Source organism: Stomoxys calcitrans, chromosome 2 (genome assembly GCF_963082655.1).
Source record: "Stomoxys calcitrans chromosome 2, idStoCalc2.1, whole genome shotgun sequence".
Taxonomy (NCBI): Eukaryota; Metazoa; Arthropoda; class Insecta; order Diptera; family Muscidae; genus Stomoxys; species Stomoxys calcitrans.
The window spans coordinates 216,216,079-216,233,812 of NC_081553.1; the positions used below are offsets into that span (position 1 = coordinate 216,216,079).

Consider the following 17,734-nt stretch of genomic DNA (forward strand, 5'->3'; position numbering starts at 1 on the left):
GGTTCGGAGCGGACCACATTTAGATATAGCTGTCATATGGACCGATCTGACAATTAAGGGTCTTCGGCCATTAAAGCCTGATTTATTATCCGATTTCGCAGAACTTTGGGAGAGTGAGTTAGGCTCGTTAGGCTCCTTCTTTAATTTGTCACAGATGGGTTCAGATTTGGATATAGCTGCCATATCCAAATCTGAATCCCATAAAAGCGCATTAATCACGGCAATATGGGACTCAAATGAAAGGTATAAGATAAGAAAACGTATCTGATATCCATTTGTTGGACCAAGTGTTTGGGGGACCACCTCAACACCCAAAACACCCCTAAATCGGACAAATTTACCGACCATGGCAATATGGGACTCAAATGACACGTATTTGCGAGTAAAATACGAATCTGATATCCAAATGCGAGACCAAGTTTTTGGGGGTCCACCCGTTCCCCAAAACACCCCTAAATAGGACTTATTTATTGACCATGCCAATATCGGGCTTAAATAAAAGGTATTTGAGAGAAGAGCGCGATGTTGATATTTTTCAGGGCCAAGTGTTTGGCATCAGACACCATGAGAACATCGGACTGCAGTAAAGTATTTTAAGAATGGAGTACACCTGGTAATATCGGGCTTAAATTAAAGGTATTTGAGAGAAGAGCGTGATGCTGATATTTTTTCAGGGCCAAGTGTCTGGCATCAGACATCATGAGAATATCGGACTCCAATAAAGTATTTTAAGAATGGAGTGCACCTTACATCCAAACTTAAATTCGTAGACCAATAATCATATGAGGATCATATGGGATTCAGATAAAAGCACTTATATTGTTAGTCAACTGTTAGTGAAGCGATATGGTTGATATTTCACTAAAAGCTGTTTAATTGTCGAAAATAAATATTCAAAGGAAAATTTTGGTCCACATTAAATAAAAGAAGGCGTAGCGGAGCGGGCCCGGTTCAGCTAGTATATATATATGTATACGCAACTCGCTATGCGTTAGGCTCCTTGACATCCCTGTTCAATACGGCTCGGATCGGTCCAAATTTGGATATTTTGTAGCTGCCATATATACAGATCTGCCGATTTAAGGTTTTAGGCCCATAAAAGGTGATTTCATTAACAGATTTCGCTAAAATTAGGCACAATGAGTTGTGCTAGACCCTTCGACTTTCGTACCGAGTATGGTTGGGGTCCGTCTATATTTCGATATAGTTGCTATGTAGACCGATGTCTCAATTTAGGGTATTGTACCAATAACAGGCGTATTTATAGTCTGATTTTGTTGAAATTTGGTACAGCGAGTTGTGCCATGCTCCTCGGATTTGGATATAAATCCATTATACCGATGGAGATCGGAATAAATGATGTATTTTTCACCATATTATGACGAAAGGAGGTTAATATATATTCGAGGTGGTGGGTATCCAAAGTTCGGTACGGCCGAACTTAATGCCTTTTTATTTGTTAATTATTCTTTTCGGGCATTGGAGGTTGTTTGCCTTTGAGGTTTTTTGGGTATTTTCATTGTTAGGCTTACACCTGTTTTGCCATCAGCGGTCGATGATAATGTTATTGTGTAGTTGTTTCCAAGTGGTCAAAATGGGTCAATCATACTTTTTTTTATTCCCAACCTCTTATTCTTTTATTTCCCTTCTTTTTTTTTTGCAGGCAAACACTATTGTCCTCGCATGGCCACTATGAATCGTCCAACATTCCAGGCTATACGCTCATACTCCCCATCGGAACCTGCCATTGTTTTTGTTTCCTCGCGTCGTCAGACACGTTTAACTGCCTTAGATTTAATCACTTTTGTGGCGGGTGATGAGAATCCCAAACAATTTCTCAATATGGAAGAGTATCAAATGCAACAAATTTTACAGGACATCAAAGATTCCAATTTGAAGTTCTGCCTAGCCTTTGGCATAGGCCTGCATCATGCCGGTTTACAGGAACAGGATCGAAAGACGGTGGAGGAATTATTTTTGAATCGTAAAATACAAGTTCTCATAGCCACTGCTACTTTGGCCTGGGGTGTTAATCTACCCGCCCATTTGGTGGTCATTAAGGGCACCGAGTATTTTGATGGCAAGGTCAAAAAGTATGTGGACATGCCCATAACCGATGTCTTACAAATGATGGGTCGTGCTGGTCGCCCACAATTCGACAATGAAGGTGTAGCTGTGGTCCTGGTGCATGATGTTAAGAAAAACTTCTATAAAAAGTTCCTCTATGACCCATTTCCGGTGGAATCGAGTTTGCTGGAAGTTTTGCCGGAGCACATTAATGCTGAAATAGTGGCAGGCACTGTGCAAACCAAACAGGCCGCCTTGGATTATTTGACTTGGACGTTTTTCTTTAGACGTTTACTAAGGAATCCCACCTATTATAATTTGGAGGGTCTGGAACCGGGTCAAGTGAACAGTTTCTTGTCTTCGTTGGTGGAGAAAGTGGTCTACGAATTGGAAGCTGCCGCCTGTGTGGTGCAAAATGAACACCTGCTGATACCCACCTTCCTGGGGCGCATAGCCTCTTTCTATTATTTATCCTATCGCACAATGAAACATTTCCTAGATGATCTGGAGCCACAAATGTCCACAGGTGATGTGTTGTTGGCAATTGCTGATTCCTATGAATTTGATCAGCAGCCAGTGCGTCACAATGAAGATAAATACAATGAGTAAGTGGTGTTATAAGGGAAGAGGAGTACTATAAACATTTTCCTATAATGTTTTTTCTTTTCCTGCATTTTACAGAGAAATGGCTAATGCTGTGCGTTATCGTCCTCGTTCTGCCACCTGGGATTCGCCGTATACAAAAACATTCCTCTTGCTGCAGGCTCATTTCTCACGTTTGTCTTTGCCCAACTCGGATTATTTGACTGATACCAAATCGGCTTTGGATAATGCGACGCGTGTTATGCAGGTGAATTTTCAACGTTTTTTTTTATACTGTGGGGAAATGTTTGAAATATGAAGGGAAAAATGAGAAATTCTAGAAATCTTTTAACACCACTGAAGCTATAACCCTTGGCCAATGAATTATTACCGCGTATCCAGCAGGCTTATAAACCCGGCTCTCATGAGACTTTTTTCAACCATGGTCTCTATGGCAATAATTGACCTCTAAAACTGCAAAAAAAATCTGCAGTAATCGAATTCCCAAAATTTGAACAAAAATCCCCAAAATTCCCTTAAATGAGGGAATAGTAACAAATACGTAAAATTTTTAGTACTTTCGGTATTTTCTTGAAATTTCGGAAAAATTTATGTGGTAATCAATTGGGTAGTCAAGATGTAGATTACAGTCAAGTCACTCCCGAATTCGATGTAGAGACAATAACAGCAGTGATTGGTTCGAAGAGATGCGCCAGTTTGTTCAAACCATAGTAATAGGGTGAGAATGATATCTTCCATTTGTAGCAACCGTGGTCTATAAGTAGCAATTGACGGTGTAAAGCGAGCCCAGTACTTGACTAGGTTGGGTTACATTGACAGTCTTTTTTTTTAATCAGAATCACTTTAATCTCGGTATTGGTTGCAGATCCAGATCCAGAAACTCTGAGAGTAAATTGGGATGTGTCCAAGGAGATCTGGGTCTAAGTCGAGTGGCACTGGCTGGTCCCAGGTCACAATCGGGACACACATCCTGCACGTTGGCATCAATCCTTGCTCTATAGGAATTAAGGAGGTGGCAACTGCTGAATCATAATTGAGCCAGACATACTCTGGTTTGCCGGGGAGATCAATTTCATTCCTCAAGGACCACTATTCACCGCATCTGCTACCTTGTCTGCATGAATGCTGGGCAGACCTGCTTGTTTTAGAGGTTCTCTCTTGTAGCGCTGAACCTCTTGCTCCAGATCATGAAGATCCATCTTAAGGCTTCTGGGCGGTCGATACCTATCCCCAAGATGATGATTTGGATGTTCCCTGTGATAATAGCCCGGAAGGTATTGCATCTTTGTCTCCGAATGAAGGTGGTCCAAGTGAGAGCCAAGGAGACAGCCCGTCGCAGTTGGAAGAGCGGCACTACGACAGATCTGAATATTATTCCACTGCGTGTAACAATCGGCCAATTGCCTTGTACGAGTACGTGGTTAACAAGGTTTCTTTGTCACTACCCTAGTTCTGCCAACAATTGACTGGAGCACCTTGTTTCTATTTTTGACTATACCCCAAATTGCTATAACATGTGTGGAAAATGTGTGAGAGCTGTCAAATATGGTACCAAGTATTTTGGGGCATTTGATGGTTGGATCAGAAAAAAAAGAAAACAATTCAGCTGTGGAGTATTCGACCGGCTGGTATAAAGCGAGCGTCTGATGGGTTTCCACCCTGCGTCTAGTGGAAATTAAGCTCTGTTCATTGAAGCGGTCATTTATGTACTCTCTGATGCCGATCCAATCGGCCTTTTTCTGATTGATAAACGTCCGGCGCTCAGAGGTTATGAAATCGGGATGTCGGTCGTTGATGAGTATCATGGTGAGGTGGTCTGATAAATGATGACTTGCCAGGATACTTCCTCAGGAGATCTGGGGATGCAATGGAAATCTCCTCATTCACCGTACAGCCTTCAAACTGTTCTGCCAAAGCTGTGCCCCGCTGGTGGTTACCTAGGGGAGAATGCCATGAAATGTGATGCGCATTAAAGTCGCCTAGAACCAGGCCATTTTGGCCAGACAGTAGGCCACTAATGTCGGGTCTGCAAACTTGGCCATTAGTTGGGTAACAACTGCCAATTGGCGGTATGTACACGTCGTATAGCTGTATCTCGGCAGAACCGAACCTTACCCTAAATGCACTCTATGTTGGGCTCACTAGCGCCAGGCAAGATGGCTCTACAGTGCCCGGAATAGTGTATCACGAAGGCCAATCCTCCACCTCTATTCCTTAAACAATCCTGACGTAGCACATTGTATCCGTGACAACTGTGCAAGCTGTTGGTCAGCTTTGTCTCTTGGTTCGCTAATGTGTTCTTGCGACTCATAAAATCCACAATCTCGTCGATCTTGCCACGGAGGCCGTTGCACTTCAGCTGCAAAAATGATACCCGGCACTGGCTTGGCAATATTGGGGCTGGGAAGCTGCTGTTGTGGATACTGCCGCACGGGAGAGGTCGAGGGGTAATATAGTCCAACGACAAGGACGCAGAAGGCGACGATGGACGCAGAAGGCTTGTGACCCGTTGCTGTCTATGTTCACACAGCACCTTGCAAAATTTTCAGTGCGACTACACTCTCGTAGTGACGTAAGGCCAGAGCAAGATCGGAAATGTACCCACTCCATGTACCGGTAACATCTCACCGACACCGACCGATTATGGAGGCGATTCTGGCAAACCGAACAGTACCAGGGTCCGGGTTTCTTTCCCGGCACGGACCAGAAAGGTGCGGAGAAATCACTCCGGGACGTTCCTCTCCCATGATGAAAAAATGACGAACACGTACACTGAGGCGGCAGCTTTTGCCGAGAATTCCATCGGGTCAATCCAAATTTCCGTCAAACCAGCAAGGTTAATCGAAGGACCGTTTTATATGGAAGCTATATCAGGTTATAGACCAACTTAGACTGTACTTGGCACAGTTGTTGAAAGTTAAAACAGAACACCGCAAAAGCCAAATCGAAAGAAAATTGCGGCTTCCAGGGGCTCAAGAAGTCAAATCGGGAGATCGATTTTTATGGGGGCTACATCAGGTTATAGGCCGATTTGGACCGTACTTGACACAGTTATTGGAGGTCATAATGGAATTCAATCTGCAAAATTTCACCCAAATCGAAAGAAAATTGCGGCATCCAAGGGCTCAAGAAGTCAATTCGGGAGATCGGCTTATATGGGACCTATATCAGGTTATAGACCGATTTCGACCGTACTTGACACAGTTATTGGAGGTCATAATGGAATTCAATCTGCAAAATTTCAGCCAAATCGAATGAAAATTGCGGCTTCCACGGGCTCAAGAAGTCAAATCGGGAGATCGGCTTATATGGGGTTATATCAGGTTACAAACCGATTTGGACCGTACTTGACACAGATGTTGGAACTCATAACATAATGCAATGTGCAAAATTTAAGCCAAATCGAATGAAATTGCGGCTTTCAGGGGCTCAAGAAGTCAAATCGGGAGATCGGTTCATATGAGAGCTATACCAGGTTATAGACCGATTTGGACCGTATTTGACACAGTTGTTGGAAATCATAACAGAATGCAATGTGCAAAATTTCAGCCAAATCGAATGAAAATTGCGGCATCCAAGGGATCAAGAAGTCAATTCGGGAGATCGGCTTATATGGGAGCTTTATCAGGTTATAGGCCGATTTGGACCGTACTTGACACAGTTATTGGAGGTCATAATGGAATTCAATGTGCAAAATTTCAGCCAAATCGAATGAAAATTGCAGCTTCCAGGGGCTCAAGAAGTTAATTCGCGAGATCGGCTTATATGGGAGTTATATCAGGTTACAAACCGATTTGGACCGCACTTGACACAGATGTTAGAAATCACAAGAGTACACTATGTGCAACATTTCAGCCAAATCGAAAGGAAATTGAGGATTCCAGAGGCTCAAGAAGTCAAATCGGGAGATCGGCTTATATGGAAGCTATATCAGGTTAAAGACCGGTTTGGACCGTACTTGACACAGTTGTTGGAGGTCATAACAGAATGCAAATCGAAAGGAAATTGCGGATTCCAGGGGCTCAAGAATTGAAATCGGGAGATCGGTTTATATGGGAGCTATATCGAAATCTGAATCGATATGGACCACTTGCAATCCCCAATGACCTACATCTATATTAACTATCTGTACAAAATTTCAAGCGAGCAGCTTTACGCGATAGACCGCTATCGTGATTTCGACAGACGGACGGACGGATGTCTAGATCGAATCAGAATGTCGAGAGGATCCGGAATATATATACGTTATGGGGTTGCAGATCAATATTTCGAGGAATGCTTAGATTAGTATACCCCCATCCTATGGTGGTAGGTATAAAAAAAGAATCTGTGCAAAATCTCAGTTCAATATCTTTGTGTTTAAGGGCTGTAGCTTTATTACAACTGTCAAACAGATGAGATTTTTAAGACGAACAGGTTTAGAAAAGTAAATTTCAATGTGTTGCAAACGGAATGACAAAATGAATATGTTCCCCATCCCATGGTGATGGGTATAAAAAGAATATTGGTTAAATATCAAGTTCGTTGCTTAAGTCTTTTGTTTTTCTTATTACCCAGCAAACCCATTGGTTATAAATATATAAGTATGCACTTTTTGATCTACATTTAAGTTCTTTCAACTTTCCTTTTTTGTTTTTCAGGCCATGGTTGACTATACAGCCGAACGGGGTTGGCTCTCCACCACCCTACGAGTACAGCAGATAATGCAAAGTGCTGTACAGGCTCGCTGGTTTGATGAAAGTGAATTTCTCACCCTACCTCATGTCAATAGTGGCAATGTGCATTTATTCTATAATATAACGCATAAGTTCGAATATCTAACACTGCCCATATTGAAAGAGATTTGCCGCAATGACTATGAAAAATTGGCAGGATCCTTGAGGGATATGTTTGAGGAGCCAGAAATTGAACAAATCTATAAGGTAATACAAGATCTGCCGGAAATTGCTGTAAAAATACTAGTACAAGGAAGACATTATGAGGAAGAAGAATCATTAAGACCCGTCAGCACTGATATAAAATCGAATGTATGGACAGAGATACATCCAAATGAGGTATGGCGATGAGGTTTGTTGCAAGAGAGAATTGTTGTATTAACCTTTTTTGTTTTTGTTTTTGCTAACAGGACTATGTTCTCAGCATTGAAATGCAACGTTTGAATGTGAAACGTAACTTCAGCACCGCCATTCATTGTCCCAAATATCCCAAGGGTAAAAGGGAGGCTTGGTTCCTCTCACTAGGCTCCCAAGGCAGCGATGAACTGCTGGCCATGAAGCGCATAAATATGCGTGGCTTGAAATCCTCAAATCGCATAACTTTTCAATGTCCCCCACGCAGAGGTCGCCTGCTATTGACCCTATACCTCATGTCGGATTGTCTAATTGGTTTTGATCAACAATTCGATTTGCAATTTGAGGTTATTGATCCCAAACAACGATAATTGTCGATGTGAAGTATAGTTTAATTTTTGTTAGTCTCACTTGAATGTTTTTCTGTTTCGTATTTGGTTTTTCATTTTTCTCACATAGAACATCCAATTTTACGTAACTATTTTTGGAAAATAGTACAACTTGACAGCTTTAAAAGTATTAACTCCATCATGACATTATTAGCAAATAACTGTTCACTTCAGTTCAGTTCATTTCTAAGTCAAAGTGAAATTCAATCCATGGTTAATGCTTTGTTTTATATAAAAACAAAAATCTAGTAGCCTACATAGCATGTATATATATATGTATGCATATATATAGTATTACATTTATATAAATCTATCTTAATACTATATAAAAAAAAAAAAGTATAAAACATTTTTGTATGTAGCGTTATATTTATATTGCATCACTTGTGTTAATAATTCAATGAACCAAGAATTAAAAATTTAAATAATAAACTGGTAATGAATTTATAAAATTCTAAATGTCTCCAAGTTAAGTGTGTTGTACAATTTTCTTTTTATAGAGAAACTATCATATCGGCGGTCTGCTTCGCTGCCCCCATTTGTTACCGCCTTTCTAATGTAAGACTTTCGAAGACCCAGGTAGTCGCTCAGTTTATAAAGTTATGAAATTTTGTGGGTGGAGGGGCCCGCTTAGGAATTCTACTCCAATTTTTATACCCATTACCGACACCCACATAAACCGATCCTCGGTTTTGACTTCTTGAGATCCGAGAAGCCTGAATTTTCATCGGATTAGGCTGAAATTTTGCACAAATGTATCTGTTCCAAGATCTGTGCTAAGTATGATCTAAATCGGTCTATGTACTGATATAGCCCCCATTTAAACCCATCCCCGGATTTTACTTCTTGAGCTTAAATTTTCACCTGATTTGGCTGTAATTTGATGTTAAGACCTCTGTTGTGACTTTCAACATCTGAACCAAGTATGATCCGAATTGGTCTATAAAATGATAGGTCTCCCATATAAACCGATCCCCGGAATTGACTTCTTGAGCCCCTAGAAGTGTCAATTTTCAAATCCAATTTGGCTGAAATTTGGCACAAAGACTACTGCTCTGACTTTCAATATCTGTAACAAAAATGTGGTCTGAATCGGCATAAAAGCTGATATAGTCCCCATATAAACTGATCCCCGGAATTGACTTATTGAGTCCCTAGAAGCTTCAATTTTTATCCGATTTGGTTGAAATTTGGCACAAAAAATTCAGTTCTATCTGAATTTTTGTTAAAAATTCATTTTGTTATTCCGTTTGCAAAACATGGAAATGTTCATACCCGACCCTATAAAGTATATATGTATATTCTTGGTCCTTATAAAAAATCTAAGACGTTCTATTCCGTCTGTCTGTTGAAATCCAGCTGCGGTCTTTAAAAATTAAGGTATTGTGCTGAAACTTTGCATAGATTCTTTTTTTGTTTGTAGACAGGTTTGAAGATGGATGGAGATGGAGATTGATCTCCCGATTAAGGATCTAAGGCTCATAAAAACAGTATTTATTATCCGATTTGGTTGAAAACAATGGCACAATGATTTGTGTTGAGATCCCCAACATCCACGTCGAATATGGTTCATATCGATCTTTATCTTTATATATCCCCCATATAGACCGATCCCTTGATTTAAAGTCTGAGGCCAATAAACGCCGCATTTATTGCCCGATTCCCAGAAATTTAACACAATGAGCTACGTCTAGCTCTTCCATGTTCATGTCGAATATGGTTAAGATCGGATTATTTTTGGGTATAGCCACCGTATAGACTTACCTTCCGATTGAAAGTCTTTCACCCCTAAAACAACGTATATTGGGTTGCCCAAAAAGTAATTGCGGATTTTTAAAAGAAAGTAAATGCATTTTTAATAAAACTTAGAATGAACTTTAATCAAATATATAATTGTCATTTTGTTCGATAACCTTTTGCCATGTTCCTGGCAAATTTAGTATTCCACGCTCATAGAACTTCTGGCCTTTATCTGCAAAAAACTGAACCAAGTGCGATTTTATAGCCTCATCATTGCCGAAAGTTTTACCATTTAAGGAGTTCTGCAAAGATCGAAATAAATGGTAGTCTGATGGTGCAAGGTCAGGGCTATATGGTGGATGCATCAAAAGTTCCCAGCCAAGCTCACTCAGTTTTTGGCGAGTGACCAAAGATGTGTGCGGTCTAGCGTTGTCCTGGTGGAATATGACACCTTTACGATTGACCAATTCTGGTCGCTTCTCCTTGATGGCTGTATTCAATTTGTCCAATTGTTGACAGTAAACATCCGAATTAATCGTTCTTATGGAACTTCTCTCCTACCTCACGCTCAGTTACATGACGATCCAATTCGATTAATGCTTTGATTTGGACATCATCAACTTCATTTGGCCGACCTGAACGTGGCTCATCTTTAAGTGAAAAATCTCCAGAACGGAATTTGCGAAACCAATTTTGACACTGTCTTCCTTTTAAGGCTTTATCACCATACACATGTCGTAACTTTTTAGCAACCTGCTCCGCGTTTTTTCCTTTACGGAAATAATAAATTAGAATATGACGAAAATTCTCCTTTGTTGGCTCCATATTAAAATTGACGCCAAACAAACAAATGTAAACAAAATTTCGCGCACTTTTTTTCTAAAGCAAGCTAAAAGTAACAGCTGATAACTGACAGAAGAATGAATGCAATTACAGAGTCACAAGCCGATGAAAAAATTTGTCAACGCCGACTATATGAAAAATCCGCAATTACTTTTTAGGCAACCATTCTCAAATTTTGCTGAAGTTAAGTAGAGTGTGCTATGTTAAACCCCAACACATCCTCCCCATATATGGTGTAGATCGGATAATATAGCTGCTATATATAACGATCTCCCGATTTACGATCTTAAAAACTTGTATTACCAAGTTTTGCTGCAACTATATATGATATAGCTGCTATGGATTCAGAATACCCCACTGTGCAATGTTAAGAATGGATGAAAAAGAATAATGAATGAATTAGAAAATGATTCAATTACTCTATGTCAAAAGGAACTTAATCTCACTAAACAACTACTGATTAGCCAGGTAATCTACGATATACAAAAACCAGTGAGGAAAGGCAAAAGTCGGGCGATGCCGACTTTATAATACCCTACACCTACCCTCTAAATACAAAAAGGGGGTAATATCTAATTCTGAACCAATGTTGATGGACCTCGGTGGATGTATTCAGATGGGTTATTAAAATTCCTGTATCAAATTTTGAGCAAAGCAAATATGTTCAAAATGTCATGACTACGATTGACAAATGACAACAAATTACCCAAAACCTGCCGAGAATTTTATGGGGTTGCCCAAAAAGTAATTGCGGATTTTTTAAAAGAAAGTAAATGCATTTTTAATAAAACTTAGAATGAACTTTAATCAAATATACTTTTTTTACACTTTTTTTCTAAAGCAAGCTAAAAGTAACAGCTGATGACTGACAGAAGAAAGAATGCAATTACAGAGTCACAAGCTGTGAAAAAATTTGTCAACGCCGACTATATGAAAAATCCGCAATTACTTTTTGGGCAACCCAATATATGGGATCTATATCTAAATCTGAACCGATTTCGACCAAACTTTATGGATATTGTGGAAGTGGTCGAGGAAAGCGTTGTACAAAGTTTTGGCAAGATAGATCAATAAATGCGATTGCAGTGGGTCCAGGATTGAAAATCGGGCGATATATATATATATGAGAGCTATACCCAAATCTGAACCGATTTCTATAAAAGTCACTAGTAACATCGAGAGTCATAAGAAAATCCTTCCTGCCAAATTTCGAGAAAATCGGTTCATAAATTACCATTTTATTGCTGTATTACTGCATATCGGACGAATATATATATGGGGGCAAAATCCAAATCTGAACCGATTTCTATGAAATTCAACATTAACATCGAGAGTCATAAGCAAATCCTTCCTGCCAAATTTCGAGAGAATCGGTTAACAAATGACCATTTTATTGCTATATTACTGCATATCGGACGAACATATATATGGGAGCTATATTCAAATCTGAACCGATATTTTCCAGATTCAAAAAAATATGCCTATACCAAATTTGAAGACTATGGGATGAAATTGCGATCTGTAGTTTATACACAAATTAAAATGGACAGACAGACAGACAGACAGACAGTCAGTCAGACAGACAGACGGACATTACTAAATCGAATCAGAAAGTGATTCAGAGTCGGTCGGTATACTTATCAATGGGTCTATCCCTCTTCCTTTTGGGTGTTACAAACAAATGCACTAAGTTATAATACCCTGTACCACAGCGTAGCGTGGCGTAGGGTATAACAAGTAAAAACGTGCAAAGTTCGGCCAGGTTGAATTTTTGGCACCCACCACCACGGCTTCTACAAATAATTTACCGTGGAAGACTAATAGGGAGATCGGTTTAAGTGGGAGCTATGTCACTTACCACGGGTGTTGGAACTCATGAAAAAAATACCTCGCGCAAATTTCTGTCAAATCACATAACAATTGCGGCTTCCAGGGGCTCGGGATCTCAAATCAGGAAATCGATTTATATGGAAGCTATAACAAGCTTTAGACCGATTTGGACCATACTTAATATGAATGTTGTATGAAATGAAAATTTTTGCAAAATTTTAGACAAATTGGATAATATTTGTCGTTTCTAGGGGCCAAACAAGTCAAATCGAAGGACCATTTTATGTAGGAGCTACGAGTATATATATATTTTTTTTTTAATTTTAACCTATATGGGTCATTTGCATCTCCAATGATCTACATCCAGTTCGACCAGGCCCATTCCATGGATCCTGCTAAAAATGTATACAAACTAAGTTTAGTTGAGGGGCATAATTTTATTCTACATACCAAATTTCTGTCAAACCAGCAAAATTAAAGCTTCCAGGGACCGAACAAGGATAATCGAGAGACAAGTTTATATGGGAGCTATATCAGGTTATAGACCGATTTGCAGCTTACTTGGCACAGTTGTTAAAAGTCATAAGAGAACACGATGTACAAAATTTCAGCCAAATCGGATGAAAATTGAGGCTTCTAGGTGCTCAAAAAGTCGTCGGGAGATCGGTTTATATGGGAGCTATAACAGGTTACAGATCGATTTGGGCCGTATTTGACACAGTTGTTGGAGGTCGTAAGAGAATGCCATGTGCAGAATTTCGGCCATATCGAGAGGGGGGCTCAAGAAGTCAAATCGGTAGATCGGTTTATATGGGAGCTATACCAGGTTACAGACCGATATCAAACGTGCCTGACACAGTTGTTAGAAGTCATAAGGGGAGACTATGTGCTAAATTTAAGCCAAATCGGCTGAAAATTGTGGCTTCCAGAGGATCAAGAAATCAAATCGGGCGATCGGTTAATATGGGAGCTATACCAGGTTATAGACCGATTTGGACTGTACTTAACACAGACATTGAAGGTTTATATGGGAGCTATACCAGGATACAGATCGATTTGGGCCGTATTTTAAACAGTTGTTGGAGGTCATAATAGAATGCTATGTGCAAAATTTAAGCCAAATCGGCTGAAAATTGTGGCTTCCAGAGGCCAGTTGTTGGAAGTTTTAACAGAATATTACGCGCAAAATTTCAGCCAAATTGGATGAAAATTGGGACTTCCAGGGGCTCAAGAAGTCAAATCGGGGGATCGGTTTATATGGGAGCTACATTAAACCGAACTAGGCACCGTTATTGGAAGTCATAACAGAACACTATGTGCAAAATTTCAGCCTAATCCGACAAAAATTGCGGCTTCCAGGGGCTCAAGACGTCATATCGGGAGATCGGTTTATGTGGGAGCTATATCCAAATCTGAACCGATATGGACCATTTGCAATCCCCAATGACCTACATTACAATTAAGTAGCTGTGCGAAATTTCAAGCGGCTAGCTTTACGCGTTCGAACGCTATCGTGATTTCGACATACGGACGGACGGACATGGCTTGAACGAATCAGAATGTCGAGAGGATCCAGAATATATATACTTTAGGGGGTCGCAGATCAATATTTCGAGGTGTTACACACGGAATGACTAGATTAGTATACCTCCATCCTATGGTTACGGGTATTTAAATTATACAGTCCAAGACGTCTGTTCTACTATATATTCGATTAGATTCGAAGCATTGCTCCCACGATAATGATTTTATGAATGTATTTGAAAAAACCCCCAGAACAAAAATTAGTAATAGCTCTAAATGTGTTAGGCAGCGATAAAGGGGTTATCAATGTCAGTTTCCGCAAAACTGACTAATGAAAAACATAATAATAAATAAATTTATGGTACAGAGAAGTTGCATACAGTTGATAAAACCATTATTCGGATATTCCCAATTTGGGTAGGTGCTGCTGCTGTTTTTCATTCAGACAGCATACCTCAAGGGTTGTATGGCTCCCTAACCAAGTTCTACAAGAGATCAAGACGTCACTCCGATGAAAGGATTACTTTACGGTTGTCTTCGTGGATATCGAGTAGGCATTTATGAGCCCGATCTATTGGGTTGCCCAAAAAGTAATTGCGGATTTTTCATATAGTCGGCGTTGACAAATTTTTTCACAGCTTGTGACTCTGTAATTGCATTCTTTCTTCTATCAGTTATCAGCTGTTACTTTTAGCTTGCTTTAGAAAAAAAGTATATTTGATTAAAGTTCAATCTAAGTTTTATTAAAAATGCATTTACTGTCTTTTAAAAAATCCGCAATTACTTTTTGGGCAACCCATAGTTTCCGAGAGGTTTTTCAACAGTGAATGGCTCCCTACATTTGCCGCCAAGTTTGTACTCCACTTCGAAATGCCTTCCCTATGTGCCCTAAATGGTCCCCATCGGTTAACATGTCCTCTGGGGAGTGTTTTCGGTTACTGGAAGGTCCAGTCTTCTCACAAGTTCGAGACACATATTCATTTTCTTCCTAATTTGGCTATCATTAACTTTAACACGAAAACGCAACAATTTTGATGAGTTTTCCAGTTTTTATACCCACCGTCATAGGATGGGGGTATACTAACCTAGTCATTCCGTTTGAAACATCTCGAAATATTGATCTGCAACCCCATCAAGTATATATATTCTGGATCGTCTAGACATTCTGATTCGATCTAGCCATGTCTGTCCGTCCATCTGTCAAAATCATGGTAGCGGTCGAACGCGTAAAGATAGCCTCTTGAAATTTTGCACAGATGCTTAATAGTAATGCAGGTCGTTGGGGACTGCAAATGGGCCATATGGGTTCAGATTTGGTATAGCTCCCATATAAACCGATCTCCCGATTTGACTTCTTGAGCCCCTGGAAGCCGCAATTTTCATCCTATTTAGCCACAATTTTGCACACAGTGTTTTGTTATGACTTCCTACAGCAGCGGCAAGTACGGTTCAAATCGGTGTATAATCTGATAAAGCTCCCATATAAACCTATATCCCGATTTGACTTCTTGAGGAGCTGGAAGCCACAAATTTCGTGCGATTTGGTTGAAATTTTGCACATGGTGTTTTGTTATGACTTTCAACTACAGTGCCAAGTACGGTCCAAATCGATATATAACCTCATATATAGGGTTGCCCAAAAAGTAATTGCGGATTTCGCCGATTTCGCTAAAATTTCAAAATCGAAGTTGTACTAGGTGCCCCGATATTCAAACCGAATGTGATCCATATCGAACCATATTTACATATAGATGCCATGGAGACCGGTATGCCGGTTTAGGCTCGCAAGCCCGATTTAGATGAAATTGGAATCGGTGAGTTGTTTTAAGCCTCCCAATATCCGACTCAAATATGGTTAAGATCGGACTATATTTAGATATAGCTTTCATATAGTCCGATCTGCCGATTTAGGGTCTTAAAAGGAGAACTTATAACCCAATTTCGCCGAATTTTGGCACGATGAGTTTTGTGAAGATCGTCGAAGTCCTTGCCGAATATAGTCCGAATCGGTCTATTGCTCCCGATTTACGATCTTAAGGTAAAGGTACATTTGTAACCCGATTTCACTGAAATTCGGCACAGCGAGTTGTATTAGAGCCTTCGGTGTTCGTACTATATATATTCTAGATCAGACTATATTTGGATATAGCCCAGATATAGACCAATCTACCATTTTCGGGTCTTAGGCTTAAGCCCATAAAAGCCACCCTATAGAGGCTCAAGAAGTATAATCGGGAGATTTGTTTACATGCGAGCTATATCAGGTTTTCATACGGCTCGATTTAGGCAGAGGAACGGACCAGGTTAGATCGCCATAAAATGTCAGGACGACGAACAACATATATATATATATATATATATATATATATATATATATGCGGTCTGAGACCAATATTTCGATGGACCGTCGGGGATCTTAACACAACTAATTATGTAAAGTTTAGGCGAAATCGGGTTATAAGTGCTCTTTTTATGGGCCAAAGACCTTAAATCGGGAGATCGCTCTATATAGCAGCTATATTTCCACATAGACCAATTTGGACCATATTCGTCACAGATGTCGGGGATTTTAACAAAACTTATCCTGCCACATTTCAGCGAAATCGGGTTATAAATGCGCCTTTTATGAGCCTAAGACCTGAAATTGGTAGATCGGTCTATATGGGGGTTATATCCAAATATGATCCGGTCTAGAGTATATACAGTACGAATATAAATGACCTATATAATACAGTACGAATACCAATACAACTCGCTTCGCCAAATTTCAGCGGAATCAGGTTACAAATGCGCCTTTTATGAACCTAAGACCCTAAATTGTTTTTAATGGGGGCTATATATAAATATCGACCAATTTGGACCATATTCGGCACGAATGCCGGGGAACTTTACACAACTGAATGTATCAAATTTCAGCGAAATCGGGTTATAAATGCGACTTGTATGAGCCTAAGACCATCAATAGTGAGATCGTTTTTTTTGGGCCTATCGGCCTAAAACCTTAGAGCTGGTGGTCGGTCTATATTAAGATATAGTCTGATCTAGACGATATTCCTCACGGATGTCGGGTATCTTAATACAACTCATTGGTGAAATCGGGTAATATATGCGGCTTGTATGGGCCTTAGACAATCAATTTGAAGATCGGTCTGTATGGGAGCTATATTTAGATATAGACCGATTAGGACCATAGTCTGCACGAATATTGGTGGTCTTGGAGCAACTTGCTGTACCAATATGCAAAGACCTAAAATCGGGAAATCGATATATGTATATGGTGATTATCTTAAAATTTTCACAGATTGTGTAGGTTGGTCTGGAAGGAAACATAAGCTAAATAATTTTTTGATATCGGAAGGGGGGCGGACCCTCTCCCTTACCTCAAAAGTACCACCCAAAAATAAAAGTGTACTGATCCGGACAATATGGGATTCAAATGAAAGGTATTCAGGAGTAGAATACGAATTTCATATTAAAAATTGGATCCAAATTACTGGGGGGCCGCCCCATTTCCAAAACCCCTTAAAATAGGTTCATTGGACGAGCATGACAATATGGGACTCAAATGAAAGTTATCCGGGAGTAGATTACGAATATGGCCAGAAAGAAGAAATAGGCTTTATAATTTGTTGATATCGGAAGGGGACGGACCCTGTCCGTTACCCCAAA

General features: G+C 39.9%; 1 protein-coding gene across 1 annotated transcript in view; it reads left to right on the plus strand.

Moving 5' to 3' along the window:
* The window catches only part of LOC106081099 (activating signal cointegrator 1 complex subunit 3), a 61,881-nt gene extending 53,442 nt beyond the window's left edge, over positions 1–8,439 (plus strand). Inside the window, exons 6-9 of the mRNA XM_013242826.2 lie at positions 1,664–2,672; positions 2,749–2,917; positions 7,311–7,724; positions 7,796–8,439. Of these exons, the coding sequence (XP_013098280.2) occupies positions 1,664–2,672; positions 2,749–2,917; positions 7,311–7,724; positions 7,796–8,110 (1,907 nt within the window). The 3' untranslated portion in view covers positions 8,111–8,439. The remainder of the gene's footprint in view (positions 1–1,663; positions 2,673–2,748; positions 2,918–7,310; positions 7,725–7,795) is intronic.
* Positions 8,440–17,734: the final 9,295 nt, after the last annotated feature.